The following is a 14,425-nucleotide window of genomic DNA, read 5'->3' as shown; positions in this document are numbered from 1 at the left end:
TACTTCTGACTTCTTGCGCTAAAGGGTAGATTGTACGAGTGACTCTTTTAGTTTGTTGATTACCTCCCTTTGACCGTTGTTCCGTTTTGATCTCAACACGCGAGTGGCATTTGACGTTAAACTTACCAACTGCTAATACACATAATACAGGAAATCATACCTGTGGTATAAACGGTTCCATTGTGATCAAAATCTGTTGTCCCAGTTTTTTTGTTCGTAATCAACCACAAGTGTAATGATTATTTACATTGTTTTATTATAAGAAAATAATGATGGTTATGTACAATGCAATGATAATTCCAGCCCAGGTTTAGACGTGCCATGTCTGTATTTAACGTGGCTTACTTCAATTACAGCATCTAATTTAATAAAGCCTTGCGATTTTACGCGACAGTCATTATTGGTGTCGGGTTCACCGCCATAGCAGCACGCTCAGAGTTCTCTCCCTTAGTTGGGGCAACAGGAAGGTTGCATTTACAGGGTTTAACTCCTGTTCCATGGGGGTGTCCACATTCACATCCACTATCGGAGGTCGGGCCTGCTCTCTTCTTTGGCCGGCTGTCTAAATTGACCTCAGTGTGTTGCCTCCCGCACTCACTGTCACGAGTCTCGCTGTCTAGGGAAGATGCGGATCCCATGGCAGAGTCTTGATATTCAGATACACGCTTTTCTTCTTTGTTCATATCTAGAACAACTACCGATTCAGGTTCTCTTGCACCTGCGTGTAGTTCGTTTTGGCTAAGTAGTTTCTCGTCGTCGGGTAGGTTCTTTTTGCGTTTGAACTGACGGAGTAGACATTTCTTCGTTTGCCCAACAATACTGAGCAATAGCAGAACCCATCCAACGACACACCCAATTTTCCACTCTGAAACAAATGAATCAAAACAAAATCGAGTAAGATATATACTCCACATGAAACGTGTGTGCATTACAGACAATAAATCTGTGACCATGACCTTCCATTGAGGAAGAATGCATATGCGTAATAAAGGTGACGCAACGCAATAAAGGCTTGAAGGCATGAACAAATGTTACATAGAGGGAGGGGGAAAACCAATCCTCCCCACATATGCGAGTGCATTGTTGTTTTTATCATACCGTTTATATCAATACATGAATGCCATATTAATGATTACCAAATAGTAACTTATACCTTTGATTACGTTTTGGAGATGACTTATCCTCTTCGAATGGGTTTCCGTGTTCCTGTTCTCCGACACGTTCATTGACTCCGTTTTGTTATGTAGCTCAGAAACTTGTTTCGCGAGCTCTGTATTTTTGATTTTCAAAATTCCATATTTTTGCTGTGTGTCAGTGATCTGTTCTTTGAGTTGCATGATTTCAGCGTGGCTCTTGTTCAAATGTTCCATACACTGCAATTCCTGTGTTTCGAGTTTCTCGTTTGTTTCGTTTATTTCCGATAATCTGTTTCTTAACACCACCTCTGAGCAGAACGCAGCGCAGTCACTGGGCATGGTGGCCAGGCCACATTCACTCTCCCTGTCCGAGCAGTGAAAACATCGCTGTCGTTCCTGCACACAGTATTGCCGGCCGGCTCCACAACTGTCTCGGAAACACTGAAACCCGTGTGTCAGTCCAGTATGCATGGAAAGAACAACGAAACACGTTAGGTACAACTTGGGCGACGCCATCTTGGAACGAACTCGCTGTCAACAATCCCCTTACAAAAGACACACGTGATTACTGTGTTGTAGTATGAAGCTCCGATCTTTTTTGAAGAAACATTTAATCAACAGGAAGGCACTACATGCACGTCACACGTTCGAAAGGGTCTGTATAAATGGCAAAAACTGCTCGAAGTTGCTTATATTGCATATGCTATGGGAAAACCCCTTTCCCTTAAAAAGCCTGGAAAACCCAATCTATTTATAAAGCTTACCCCGCGTGGAGCTAGAACATTCGATATAATGCAATGCATATTCGAGGATACTATTATTGATGACATTCGTAAATAAGACGGCAAGCACCAAGAACATATTATATCACGTATAACACGTTTCATCTTATATGAACCTACTTTCAAGACGTGGTGCAATAGCTGTTTGTCACGAGGTTATTTGTTACAGACGTGATTAATAGGAACAGGAATAGTACTGTGTCACCGTAGTCGGTCACCATGCATGATAATTTACACACAAATACATGTGGTATACATTTAAAACATCCGTTTAATAATTCACAGCTGCCCTACCTTCAACTTGCTATACCTATGTACATGTCGATGTTTCGCAATTGTTGCTGAGAATTCTGAGAAACCGGCTGATATTTTATTTACACCTGGAAAGTTGCCATTATTATATTAAGAGCTCATAGGCAATGTATTCGCTTCTATATATATAGTATGTGACATATAGTATGTGACCTATTTTGTCACACTATACCTTTATGTCATCTTGACATTCATTTCCTAAATGCTGATTTTGAACAGAGCTGGCTAACCTTGCTTTGTTAAATTTTGTTTTCATGAAAAACATATACTCTGGTTGCAGGACAAATTATCATTAACCGGATTTTATGATTTTTTATCACATCATGTGGTAAGGTTTGTGTGTACGGAGTTATCGTAAAATGAGGTCATTACACTACTGGAATGTCGAGAATATGGCTGACTGCCCATCGCCCTACCCCGATCTTTGTTAGCCACAGTGATTTAGTTGGAATATTGCTGATAGCGGCGTTAAATAACATTCACTCATTATACCAAAATAAAACCAAGAAACTATTCAATATCTCATAGGCACCACATACACTGTGTATTTCGGTGTCCCTCCTTTCAACGTTCAGAATAATGTAGATACAAGAATCAGTTAAATCAATGCAGTTAAACTATCTAAATAAAGAATACTTGCAAAAAATGTAATTTGACTGTCATATTAACGTTTGTTGTTTGTTGTTTAATGCCGCATTCAGCAATATTCCAGCTATATGACGGCGGTCTGTAAATAATCAAGTTTGGACCAGACAATCCAGTGATTGATAACATGAGCAACGATCCACGCAATTGGGATCGATGACATGCATCAACCAAGTCAGCGAATCTGACCACCCGATCCCGTTAGTCGCCTCTTACAAGCAGAGTCGCCAACGGCATTGTTTTAATTATCGCATCAAAGAACACGAAGAATTATCCGTATTACCAGACGAATGTGTACATATTTTTGTGTGGTAGTACATTACGCATTTATGCATTTTGTGTGCACATTTTAGTTGGTATATTTTGCCATTTTTATACTAAAACTATGAAATTTTCTATTGACGTGTTGGCTTCTTTTCTGGTGTAATCCGTTAAAATGGAGGGTGTACTTCAGATCTGCCGTTCAACGATTCCATACTCTGTAAATGTTTATTCTGTCCTACCTCATTGAGGATCTTAAACCTTTAGCAACATTTGTCACAATTATTATGCAATCTATTAAACAATAGCCGTGTAAACACACCATCTTGATGTACATAGCTGTATTGAATGCGTATAATGTGTATCATAATGCATCATGTAAACTCTTGTTAGCCTTGGGTTACCCGTGAGGAGCCAAGTGAGAATAGCAAACCATGCATGCCGTAAAAGGCGATTACGCTTGTCGTAAGAGGCGACTAATGGGATCGGGTGGTCAGGCTCGCTAACTTGTTTGATGCATGTCACCGTATCCCAATTGCGTGGATCGATGTTCATGATGTCAATCACTGGATTGTCTGGTCCAGTGAGAGAGTGAGTGAGCGAGTTGGCTTTAACGCCGCTTTTAACAGTATTGTCTCGTCCAGACTCGATTATTTACAAACCGCCGTCATATAGCTGGAATATTGCTGAGTGTGGCGTTAAACAACACAGAAACAAACAAACAAACAAACAAACCACCGTGGGTGGTTTATAAAGAATAAAACTGAATTGAATTGGGTGATGCTGGGATTTTGTATGGAGAGTGGATGTGTTCAAGGACTATTCATATTTCTTCGATACTTCCAACACGTTACATACATGCAAACTTTTATTTTAAACTAAAACAGCGAAACCAGATGGCGCTTTGAGTGAGTGAGTGAGTACGGATAAACGTCGCCTTTGAAATATTCCAGCAATATCACAGCGGGGACACACATTGTGCCCATCCGAGGAATCGAATCCGGGGCCTTCGGCGTGAGTGACTAAATCTAAAAGACATTCGATATATGGACTATGAATGGCAGTAATGGGAATACAACATGAAACTTATAGTTTGTACGTATAAATTTGTAGGAACTAAATTTATAATTTTTAATTTGCAATATTTTTCTTTATCTATGGCATAACAAAACCGTTCTGTTGTCCAAGAACATTTGTCACAATTAACGAAAGAGACGGATGTCATCACTGCTGCTGAGTGGCTTTGATACGTCAGTTGTGGCCGCAGTGTGATGGGGACATGTTAACTTCATAAAATATAGTTTACCCAAGAATGAATGGTTTAACACAGAAATTCTGCATATGATCAGCGCACAAGGCTGTAGTTAACTTTTTTTTGACAGGGGGGCAAATATTTGCCCGTTTAACAAAGCATTCGTAACGCCACGACTAACCTTACGTAAGTCGATGTTGAAGAACAACAATCTTGGCGTTAAACTCTATGTGTGACAAGGGCCCCCCCAGCATTTTTACATTTAATATGTATCATATAAATGATAGTATTATGCATGAGATAAACGATCACGTGCTGGTGATATATGCACAAGCGCAAATGCGATTTTTTTTAACTGGGTTCTTTCTAACCATATGGGTAATAAATATAGGTTATCACGCGAGTGTGTTTGGGGATGGTAAATATCCTGTATTAAGAATAAACATTGTATTTAGCGAGCCTTGGCGAGCTGACTACATATTGTCTATTCCTAATACATGATATTTACCATCTCCAAACACACAAGCGTGATAACCTCTTTATCATATAATGCCACTCTTCAATTCTGTGCTTGAAAATCGTTTACTTCTCTCACAACTTTACCGAAACATTGCAAGTTTTCCTGGAATGTGCGCATTGATATATATTACGTCACAGGGTAAGTGATGTGTCAGTCGGACAGTGACAGTAGCCAATATAGTTCCAACTGAAACATGTTTCTTGTACAGTTGCGAAAAAACATAAACGAAAAACAACAATTGCCTACACTAATTGTTTTACTTGCCTTTCGCGGCGATCCATCGGTGTGTCCGCCAGAGTAACTGCCCTTTGTCAAAGGGAAGCTACCCTAGTCTATGAGACGTCACTGTCAAGGTCAGACGTTGTTGACAGTCTGTCCTGTCATAAGTTACGAAGTGCAGTCAGATGTACACACAGCGACAAGACGAAACACGGTAAAATAATTCAAAACATATTTCGGCCAAATCCAACTTTTTTAGGGTACGTTTTTAATCACACTCCGGTGCAGTGGTGACTCGGCATAACACCACTGCCACAGGCTAATTTGCATATCACGTTACCGGACTTTTCCATTGTTTGTAAACAAACGCGCTTTTTCAGAAATCAGTATAGAACGGACTAATGCAAGTATTTGGGGGCGCTTTACATATTGTTTTGCATAATTATATAGATATGCTACCACTACTGCGACAGTGAGTTGCATGACAATATCTATTTATACATCAAAGTGACCGTATCGCTAGCTCTCCGTTGGGCTTCGATGACGTAGAACCAATGTAAACAAAGGATAACTACAAGAAGATGTTCACGTATTGGGATACTTTCTTAATGAATAATGAACCGTAACCATTCTTTGACATTTGTTTATGAAAATGTGTACACTTGTCAAACATGAAACGGATGAAAAGCATATGCAATATCTTGAATGGACTGTGAAAGACGTGACGAATCGTCACATGGGGCTGGCCTGTGGAAGAGGTTGGTTGGTTGGTTTGTTGTTTAACGCCGCACTCAGCAATATTCCAGCTATATGACGGCGGTCTGTAAATAATCGAGTCTGGACCAGACAATCTAGCGATTGATATCATGAGCATCGATCCACGCAATTGGGATCGATGACATGTATCAACCAAGTCAGCCAGCCTGACCACCCGATCCCGTTAGTCGCCTTTTACGACAAGCATAGTCACCTTTAACGGCAAGCATGGGTTGCTGAAGACCTCTTCTACCCCGGAATCTTCACGGGTCTGTGGCAGAGGTACTATGCACAGGAACTCGATGATAGCGTGTATAACATAATATAATCGTATAGAGAAAACAATCACACCCCTCTATATACACATAGACCTTGTCTATATGTTTACAGAGGAGTGAGATTTTTTTCTTTACGAATATATTATGTTATACATGCTATCATCGAGTTCCTGTGGTACTATACTGGCTGGCTGCCAGCCACATGGAACTCTGGGTAGGTGAGTGCGTTTTTATCCGTTGGCTTTATCCTACCCATTATATGATAAAAGAGTTGTACACACCGGTTGTAGGTGGGGCAACCTAGGTCAAACGGATATGGACTGGCTCACGCAAGCTGCCACAGATGACCCGGTTCGACATGTAGAGTGTGCATCACACTCGTATTTGAGCCGCCCCTTGTACTCTTAGGATGCTTTGTCAGGCCCATACGATAGAATAAATATAAATAAATGTTGCGTATGTGTTGCGTATGTATCGGTTATGCGCGAAACTTCCACAACAGCTGGCGACTTTTCAAATGTTGTCGGCCAACAGCATCCTCATCTTTATACAATACACACAGATAAAAATAGCTTATTTACGTGTCACACGTTAGATAAGCGGTGTACAATTTATAACGAACACGCTTATAACGAACTGACGGATATAACGAACTTATTTTTTAGTCCCGACCATTTGTTGTATAAATGCTGTGTATATTCTTATAACGAACTACGGTTATCATGAACTAAAATTAGTGGTCCCTCCGAGTTCGTTATAACCGTAGTTTACTGAATATATAAATGTGAAATGAACATTATATACTCTAAAGGCAACGCCTCGCATTTAGACTTATAAGACACAATAAAACAATAAATACATGTATACATTATAACATAAGAAGGATAATGTTCGTATCCTGTACAAAACAGTGGGAGGGAAAAACTTATTATGAAACCGTCTGAAGGCCTTTGTGGAATGTATGCTGCTCTGCAGTAGTAAGAAAAGCACTGTTATTCGAATTAGAGTTATTTGCTGCCAAGAGCCTCGTGTTGGATTGATCTCCACTACATGGTTCACCAACTTCCGGTACAGGAACAGAAAATCCACCTGAGCTCTGTGTATTGTGTAGACTTGAGGAACTGTCAGAATACGATGTCGTGGTGTCCAAAGCACTATCGACAGATACCTGACTGTCTCTGTTTCCGCCATTATCAGCAACAGTGATTAGACATTTCAATTCTGTGGCATCGCGTCCAATTCCGTGAGTTTGGTCTTCAACGAGATTGTTCTGCTCAATTCCTGAAATGAAATAGGTGTAAAATAAACCATTGCCATCTACGCTATGTTTTGTATGCGTCACTTTTTTTGTATGTGTCCTTCGCCGTGATATTGCTGGAATATTGCCAAAAGTGGAATAGAACTATTTTCTGTGTGCATGCCTGTATTGGGTCTATAACGATCCATTTCATGATATGATGTGTATGCAAAATGAATATCCAGTATATTTTATCTCCATTCGATTATGACATGTACCTTGACTGGGTGGCTATTTTTAGCGTCGTCTCGTTCAAATCTAGACTGGAAGAAGTAACTGTTTCCTGTATGAAATTAAAAGTAAATTAAGAAATCCGAGGTATTTTATTTAGTCTTCTTTGGTGACTGCTTCAGTCTAATTCAAATGAGATAAAAAACGATGCTATGGTGACGACAATGTCTAACGTATATATCCTAATGGAATCGAGATTCAATGCACTGGATAATCGAGGATGATATGCTTCCAATGGACATAAAGTTGTTGATACTTGAAAACCCGACACTTGACACTCGTCAACTGGAATGATTGGAGTTCCAATCAAAGCGCTTTTGTTATTGAAGAAAATATAATGAACAACGGCTTGACAACGGTTACGCTTGCTCATACCGTCAAAAGATATTCCTCATTCATGAACATCGGTCTATGCAGATGACAAATCAGTGAGACTGATTGTTTTTTTAAAAATCATGTCCCCTTAGAATTGGTCGTCAGCAAGTCATGATTGGAAGAGGCGACTAACAGGATCGGGCGGTCAGTCTCGCTGACTTGGTTGATGTATGTCATCGTATCCCAGTTGCGTAGATCGATGTCAACCACTGGATTGTCTGGTCCAGATTCTATTATTTACAGACCGCCGTCATATAGCTAGAAAATAGCCTGGTGCGTAATGACGTAAATTCTCTAAAAGCTTTGATTTACTAAAGAGTCCAACGATAATGTACATATTAATACAGTAGAGTACTAACCTTTTCGTTTTAGTAGCGTACGGTATCTGCAAAATTTCACTCCAAGTACTATGACCAGGAATATGGAGACAACGAATAGACTAGCAACAGCTAGAGCGATTGACTTCCACCTGATCACAGAATCATCAAACTCCCATTTCTTCAATTGTTTTCTGTTGAGATCTGTGTCATTGGTTACGTTTCGAATGCGTCCATACAATTCCTGAATTGTAGAATTAAATGCTACTTCTCGTTGGTACATCGTCCGACGGGTACAGTACGAATCACAAGTAAGTGGCATCTTATCTGTTCCACATAGATGGAAAACGTCCTTGCAATGATAACAGCGCAGTCTGTTGTCTTGACAGTATTGCTTGCCACGCACGCACAGGTCGTTGTGACATCTGAACGTTGTCAGTGTAAATGCGGATGACACACACGTTAAGAATACAATCTGAAACAACATCGGGTGTCTCGCCATTCTTCCAGTGATCACCCAGCAATCTTAGTGAGTTGACTCTAGGTTGTACAGATTGATACCTTGTCGACGTCAAATAAGTTTTAAAACTATAGGAATACACTGTAATATTTAATGTTCGACAATAACCGTATTATAAATGTCATTGAATTATCATTTCTTGACTATATCACTTCTTTATATAAAATAATTCGACATTTAGACAGACGTAGCTTGAAAATGGTTTCTTGGTAGTTCATGGGAGCGCCTAAACACAATAGACACCTTTATCAACACAGCAGCTAGCTGTCTATTCGCATGAAGAGCGAGTTGATATATCTGCATGCCCGATGTTCTCATTTATAGGCCAGCGAGTGGCGCACCTCAAATCATTTATGAAGTAAGGAGAGTGGGAAAATCCCAAATAGCATTGATACGTAATATATATTAGGACGTTGTTGCGTTCGAGTGAGTTGGTGATTAAAAACTTAAGACGTTGACAATACTGTTTTTGTACGACTTGAATCAAAACCTGTTTGACTTGAAAACACGACAACCTTCAACATAAATAGATATTGGGCATACCAATGACCCACTTAACGACCTATCCCACAGACGGGTGTATGCCATCTTCCCGAGGCAAGAAAGTTAACTGACTTTAAAAGTCCAGTTTCCACCCTTGCCGAACTAGGCTGGAATTACTGGGCTCGATCGTAGCGCCACCAGTGGCTATTACCAGTTATGTCCCTCCTAAGCCTCTCCTATGGACAAACCAGATTCCACCTCTCGTATCACTTGCGTTTGTTTCACACAAAATGGTGGCTCCCGGTCAGGACGATCTGATCGATAATCAAGATCTATATTGTGACAAAACGGGTCTTACATCGCGAAATGCATCAAATCACGTGGGCACCTTGATTAAAAACATGAAATGATTTAGAAAATATCTGTTGACAACGAGTTGGCGGTGCACATTTTTTGCAAATCCTGCAATCTACCGAAATCTGCACGACAGTTTACGAACCGGATTTCGATTTCGTTGCGCACTTTTGATTGGACTATTCATAGACTCGTAAGTCCAGCCAAAAAATAACTCCATAATACCGGCCTAGTTCGGCAAGGGTGGAAACCGGACTTTTATAGTCAGTAAACTCTCTGCCTTGGGAAGATGGGTGTATGCTGGCGTGTGTGTATCTTAACTGGATCGTCAATACATGTCACCTCATGCATGCATACTGTGTTTTAATGTATTGTGGCTGAATAGATACTGATTATTATCTCTTCCTTATAAAACACATCTGGTTGTATCTAAATATAACAAGCCCAAAGATATTTTCTAGCCCACTGAGACACCCTACAGAAATTTTAACATGGACACCTAACTCTGAAACCAAGATGTACTCAGAGGACAAGCATTGTCGCCTCTTGAGACAAGCATGAGTTGCTGAAGACCAATTCTAACCGAGACCTCAACTCAATATGACATTAAAGGGAACAATATGACATTAAAGGGACATTACCTGTGATTATTTAATTCTCTCTCTCTTTCTCTCAAACCCACCAACTGATCCTGTCTGGATAAGGGACACAACTCTGTACAACACAATTGTTGCACTTTAGACAAATGGTGTCCCCTACCACTATTTGAATAAATAACAGAAAACATCAACACATATTAATGCACGACTGTAAGTTTTATTTCACTGAAGCAATAAAATAATTTCAAGGATCATCATATCATATCCTGTATCCTTCAAATATTTAAAACAGTTCATTAATGAGAGTTACATGATCAAATATTGCAAGTGAATGCCCTCTAGTTGTTCCTGAATATCATCATGGCAAGGTAAGTACAACAACATAGGCACTGATCATGTAATGCTTTAGGGGGGCCTGGGATTTCTTTCTATTCTATTAGTCAATGCTTTAAAACAAATATAAAATGAGGAGCAAAAGATTTCTTTTGGACCCACAACACATTATCATTTTGAAAAATTTAAGACTATATAATATTTTTTTAAAATTCCCAGCCCCACCATGGTGCCTATGGCCACAGTTGGACCAGTTGAAGTCAAAGCCAACCAGCTCGAACATAAATTCTTTCATGGACACGAACACTTTGAAACTTTGTACCTATGAATTCATACCTCATACATTGTACCTATGAATCCCATAAGTTATTGGACTGATAGAAATGATATATTAAATACCAGCCATGATATATTTCTAATCTTAAGTCTCAAAGAATGGTTTGATACTGTCCCTCATGAAACGGATGAACAGAAAGACAACCAAGATGCTTCATCACTGTACATCCTTACACATGATTAATGACATCACTGTATCAGTACAAACCTCTACATCTTCCAACACAGACAGTACGTTGCATTCAGAATAATCATATCCTCAAATATTTGAATTGGAACTGATTTTCTCGAGCAAGGCAAATATGGCATGTTTTGCTTAGTAATATTATGTGAAAATGATCTATAAAAAATGTGATAACAATTTATGCTGTGCATGAGCTAAAGCCAAATTGTGAATGAACGACTAAAAACATTTTTTACTAATGTTACAATTTTGTCTGTGTATTGACAAAATAAAGACATGAAATATTCAAAAAATGTTTTCATCATTTTAAAACATGTCATGAGAAAAATGTTCAGTGGTTGGTTTTGTCTGTATACAATTGATGTCAAAACTGTCGAGGATTACAAAGCGAAATGCCCTTCAATGACCTGATTTTGCCACCATGATAGGTCTTGAGTTGTCTGTCTACCAAAAAGAGCATAAAAAAGTAACAAAAATCCTGCTGACCATGTCATTTTGAAAATATTCCAATCAGTGTTTACTTTTTTCAAGGCCCAACAAAAGTACTAGTATCTCTATACACTATGATACACGACTCACAAAATAAACAGGTTATGGACACAAAATAAAGAGATTACTTAGCTTGAATATGCATTTCTCTACATACAAACTGTATATAGCTGTGGTCAGAAGTCACATGTGGTTATAGGTTGACTGAATCACAACACCTGCAATACAGGCAATACATCAATGATTATGAGAAATAAATATAAGTAACAAACAAATAAATCACAACAAAAAATAATAATGTGAAAATAATGGGTGATTACAAACTAAGGAATACAGGTTACGAATCCAACTAATCCAATGTATGAATACAGTTACTCTTTGTATTACTGGCTTCACATTTTCCTGAATACATATTACCTGTTGAGACAAATGCAGACAACTTACAAAGCACAGTTACAACATAGAAAGTGATAACACTGTATCAAATTGCTTTTTCAAACTGGGATCTCAACTGGCAATTAAGGGGAGGTAACTCTAACAACTTCTATTACATGTCAAATCAATTTTTCTTGTTTCCAAACTTTAGACTGAAACACCTGTTACATATATGGTTAACTTAATATTTCCTAAACAATTGCTCTTGAAACAAAATTAAATGCAAAATATAAACAAACAAACATCAACAACAAAATAGTCTTTTTAAATAAACCCCAAAACAAATGCAGTTACATTTATTTATTTCTAATTTTCAGACATTCAGATAGGCACCAGAAAGACAGTCAGGATAACCTGTGGAGAAATGATAACGTAATAACCATGAGATACTGTTCATTTAGCTGATGGAGGATGTGAAAAATACCAGCAATTATTAACATGCTATATTAGAAATATAACATGAGAAAAATATTCCTTGTAAATGAGTAAAACATAAAATTTCATAAATGTGATTGTGATATCTTTTATTTTTTTTAAATTGTTGGTTTGGTGGCCATCAAACACATTTAACTTCAAAGCAACCATTTTTTAAAGATATTTCTTAAAAAGTATTGGTAATTGGGTAAACATAAGAAGTACGTGTTTCTTTTATATTCTCTCCCACACTGAACTTTCTTGACATTACTGAAATGTCATGAAGAATATACAAAATGTTCTCAAAATGTTGATTTCATTTCATATTTCAGAATTCATCATCAGTGGACCTGTAAATGAAGTAAGAGTGAGTGAGTGAGTGAGTTTAGTTTAATGCCAATCTTTGAAGTATTCCAGCAATATCATGGTTTGGGACACCAGAAATGGGTTTCACACATTGTACCCATGTGGGAAATTGAACCTTCAGCATGATGAGCGAGCACTTTAACCACTAGCCCGACCAAGTAAGATTGAGAGAGTGAGTTGGGTTTAACACCGCTTATAAGATTATACCAGTTATATCACTGCGTGTCAGCTTAATGTGGGAGGGAAGCCCGAAGTGATGCAGGTCTCAGACGTTTACCACTTCGGTGAAACCCACGAGCACAGGTATGATGCTGACAAACACCTAGGAACATAATCGGGGCGAACCGGGATTCGAACCCACAATCATAGGTTTCTGGCGTGCCCAAGGGATACAACTCTGCACAGCGAATCGTGGCGCCTTAGACGACTGGGACACCCTTGCCCCCCTAACCAAGTAAGAAGACATAAACAATGAGGATAACATATTGATGCAGGTGAGCTGGCTGCAAATGGGCGGGACTGACTGCCTCAAAACTGAACATTATGAATGAAAAAGGCTTACGATATAATCATGTTATACCCCCAAAGTATACAAATATTGAAAATGTTCATTAAATAAAATACATGTCATTTATATAAACATTACAAACAAATAAAAACAATGAGCACTATGTAATGATACTTATTGTGTGTCATTTAATTAGCATAACGTAAGGGTTAACATCAGGTTCATATGGGTGACAAAACATGATTATCTTCAATACACATAACAGAGATGTAGTTCAAGCTATATGACAGGGGCCACGACAAGGTCAAAGGATCTAGGATCACAATCCTGGGGATCCCAGGATTCAAACCCAGGAACGGCAGATCCTGGCTGCTGTGTAAGGGATGTAACTTTGCAGAAGGGGCAGTGGTGCGTAAGATCACTGGGACTTTTACAACTAGAGTATGATGATATCTTGAATGTTTTGTTTGTTGGGTGGGGTGAAGAGAGGAAGAGTTAACCATGACATATTCCTTGCAATCATCTGAAGGGCAGGGGGGACTGGAGGTGTGTGGTTATGACTAGACAATACCTGAGGATGCCAGCACAACAGCTGATGAAAAGGTTCATGTTGAAAGAAGTATCATAAATAGATGCTGTGTCAAGACACGAACATAGCTGTTGTGACGCAAACATACCTGTCTTGTCAAGACACATACACCGCTGTAATGTCTGGATGCAATACTGCTATGTCTAGACATAACACTGCTGTTGTGACATGAACATTGCTGTTGTGACACAAACACTGCTGTTATGTCTAGGCACAACAATGCTGTTATGTCACTACATAGCTGTTATGTCTAGACATAATACTGCTGTTGTGACACGACAAGGCTGTTATGTCTAGATATGACACTATATAGCTGTTATGTCTAGACAATACTGCTGTTGTGACACGACAAGGCTGTTATGTCTAGGCACAACAATGCTGTTATGACACTATATAGCTGTTATGTCTAGACATAATACTGCTGCTGTGACACG

At 38.9% G+C, this 14,425-nt stretch overlaps 2 protein-coding genes across 2 annotated transcripts; both read right to left on the bottom strand.

Annotated features, from left to right (window-relative positions):
* Positions 1-247: 247 nt before the first annotated feature.
* On the bottom strand, positions 248-1,808 carry LOC139443020 (uncharacterized). Its single transcript, XM_071223943.1, has 2 exons — positions 1,154-1,808; positions 248-865 (listed from the first exon to the last, which is right to left on the bottom strand). Exons 1-2 carry the CDS (start codon positions 1,650-1,652, stop codon positions 384-386), a joined length of 981 nt encoding a protein of 326 aa, XP_071080044.1. The 5' UTR covers positions 1,653-1,808; the 3' UTR covers positions 248-383.
* Positions 1,809-6,322: 4,514 nt separating this feature from the next.
* Positions 6,323-9,115, bottom strand: LOC139443319 (uncharacterized). The gene is made up of 2 exons (XM_071224299.1): positions 8,424-9,115; positions 6,323-7,442 (listed from the first exon to the last, which is right to left on the bottom strand). The coding sequence occupies exons 1-2, from the start codon at positions 8,881-8,883 to the stop codon at positions 7,090-7,092; spliced, it is 813 nt and encodes a 270-aa protein (XP_071080400.1). The 5' UTR covers positions 8,884-9,115; the 3' UTR covers positions 6,323-7,089.
* Between the last annotated feature and the right edge of the window lie 5,310 nt (positions 9,116-14,425).

Source organism: Haliotis cracherodii, unplaced genomic scaffold (assembly GCF_022045235.1).
Source record: "Haliotis cracherodii isolate W230 unplaced genomic scaffold, xgHalCrac1.p SCAF_5, whole genome shotgun sequence".
NCBI lineage: Eukaryota > Metazoa > Mollusca > Gastropoda > Lepetellida > Haliotidae > Haliotis > Haliotis cracherodii.
The sequence above is the reverse complement of the archived record's forward strand: the minus strand, read 5'-3'. Positions and strand labels throughout refer to the sequence as shown.

What these genes read in the sequence shown, in the direction of transcription:
- LOC139443020 (XM_071223943.1), bottom strand. Translation starts at nt 1,652, where the DNA reads ATGGCGTCGCCCAAGTTGTACCTAACGTGTTTCGTTGTTCTTTCCATG. An exon ending in TCTCCAAAACGTAATCAAAG is followed by an intron (nt 866 to 1,153) that starts GTATAAGTTACT and finishes CATTTGTTTCAG; the next exon opens with AGTGGAAAATTGGGTGTGTC.
- LOC139443319 (XM_071224299.1), bottom strand. Translation starts at nt 8,883, where the DNA reads ATGGCGAGACACCCGATGTTGTTTCAGATTGTATTCTTAACGTGTGTG. An exon ending in TACGCTACTAAAACGAAAAG is followed by an intron (nt 7,443 to 8,423) that starts GTTAGTACTCTA and finishes ATTTCATTTCAG; the next exon opens with GAATTGAGCAGAACAATCTC.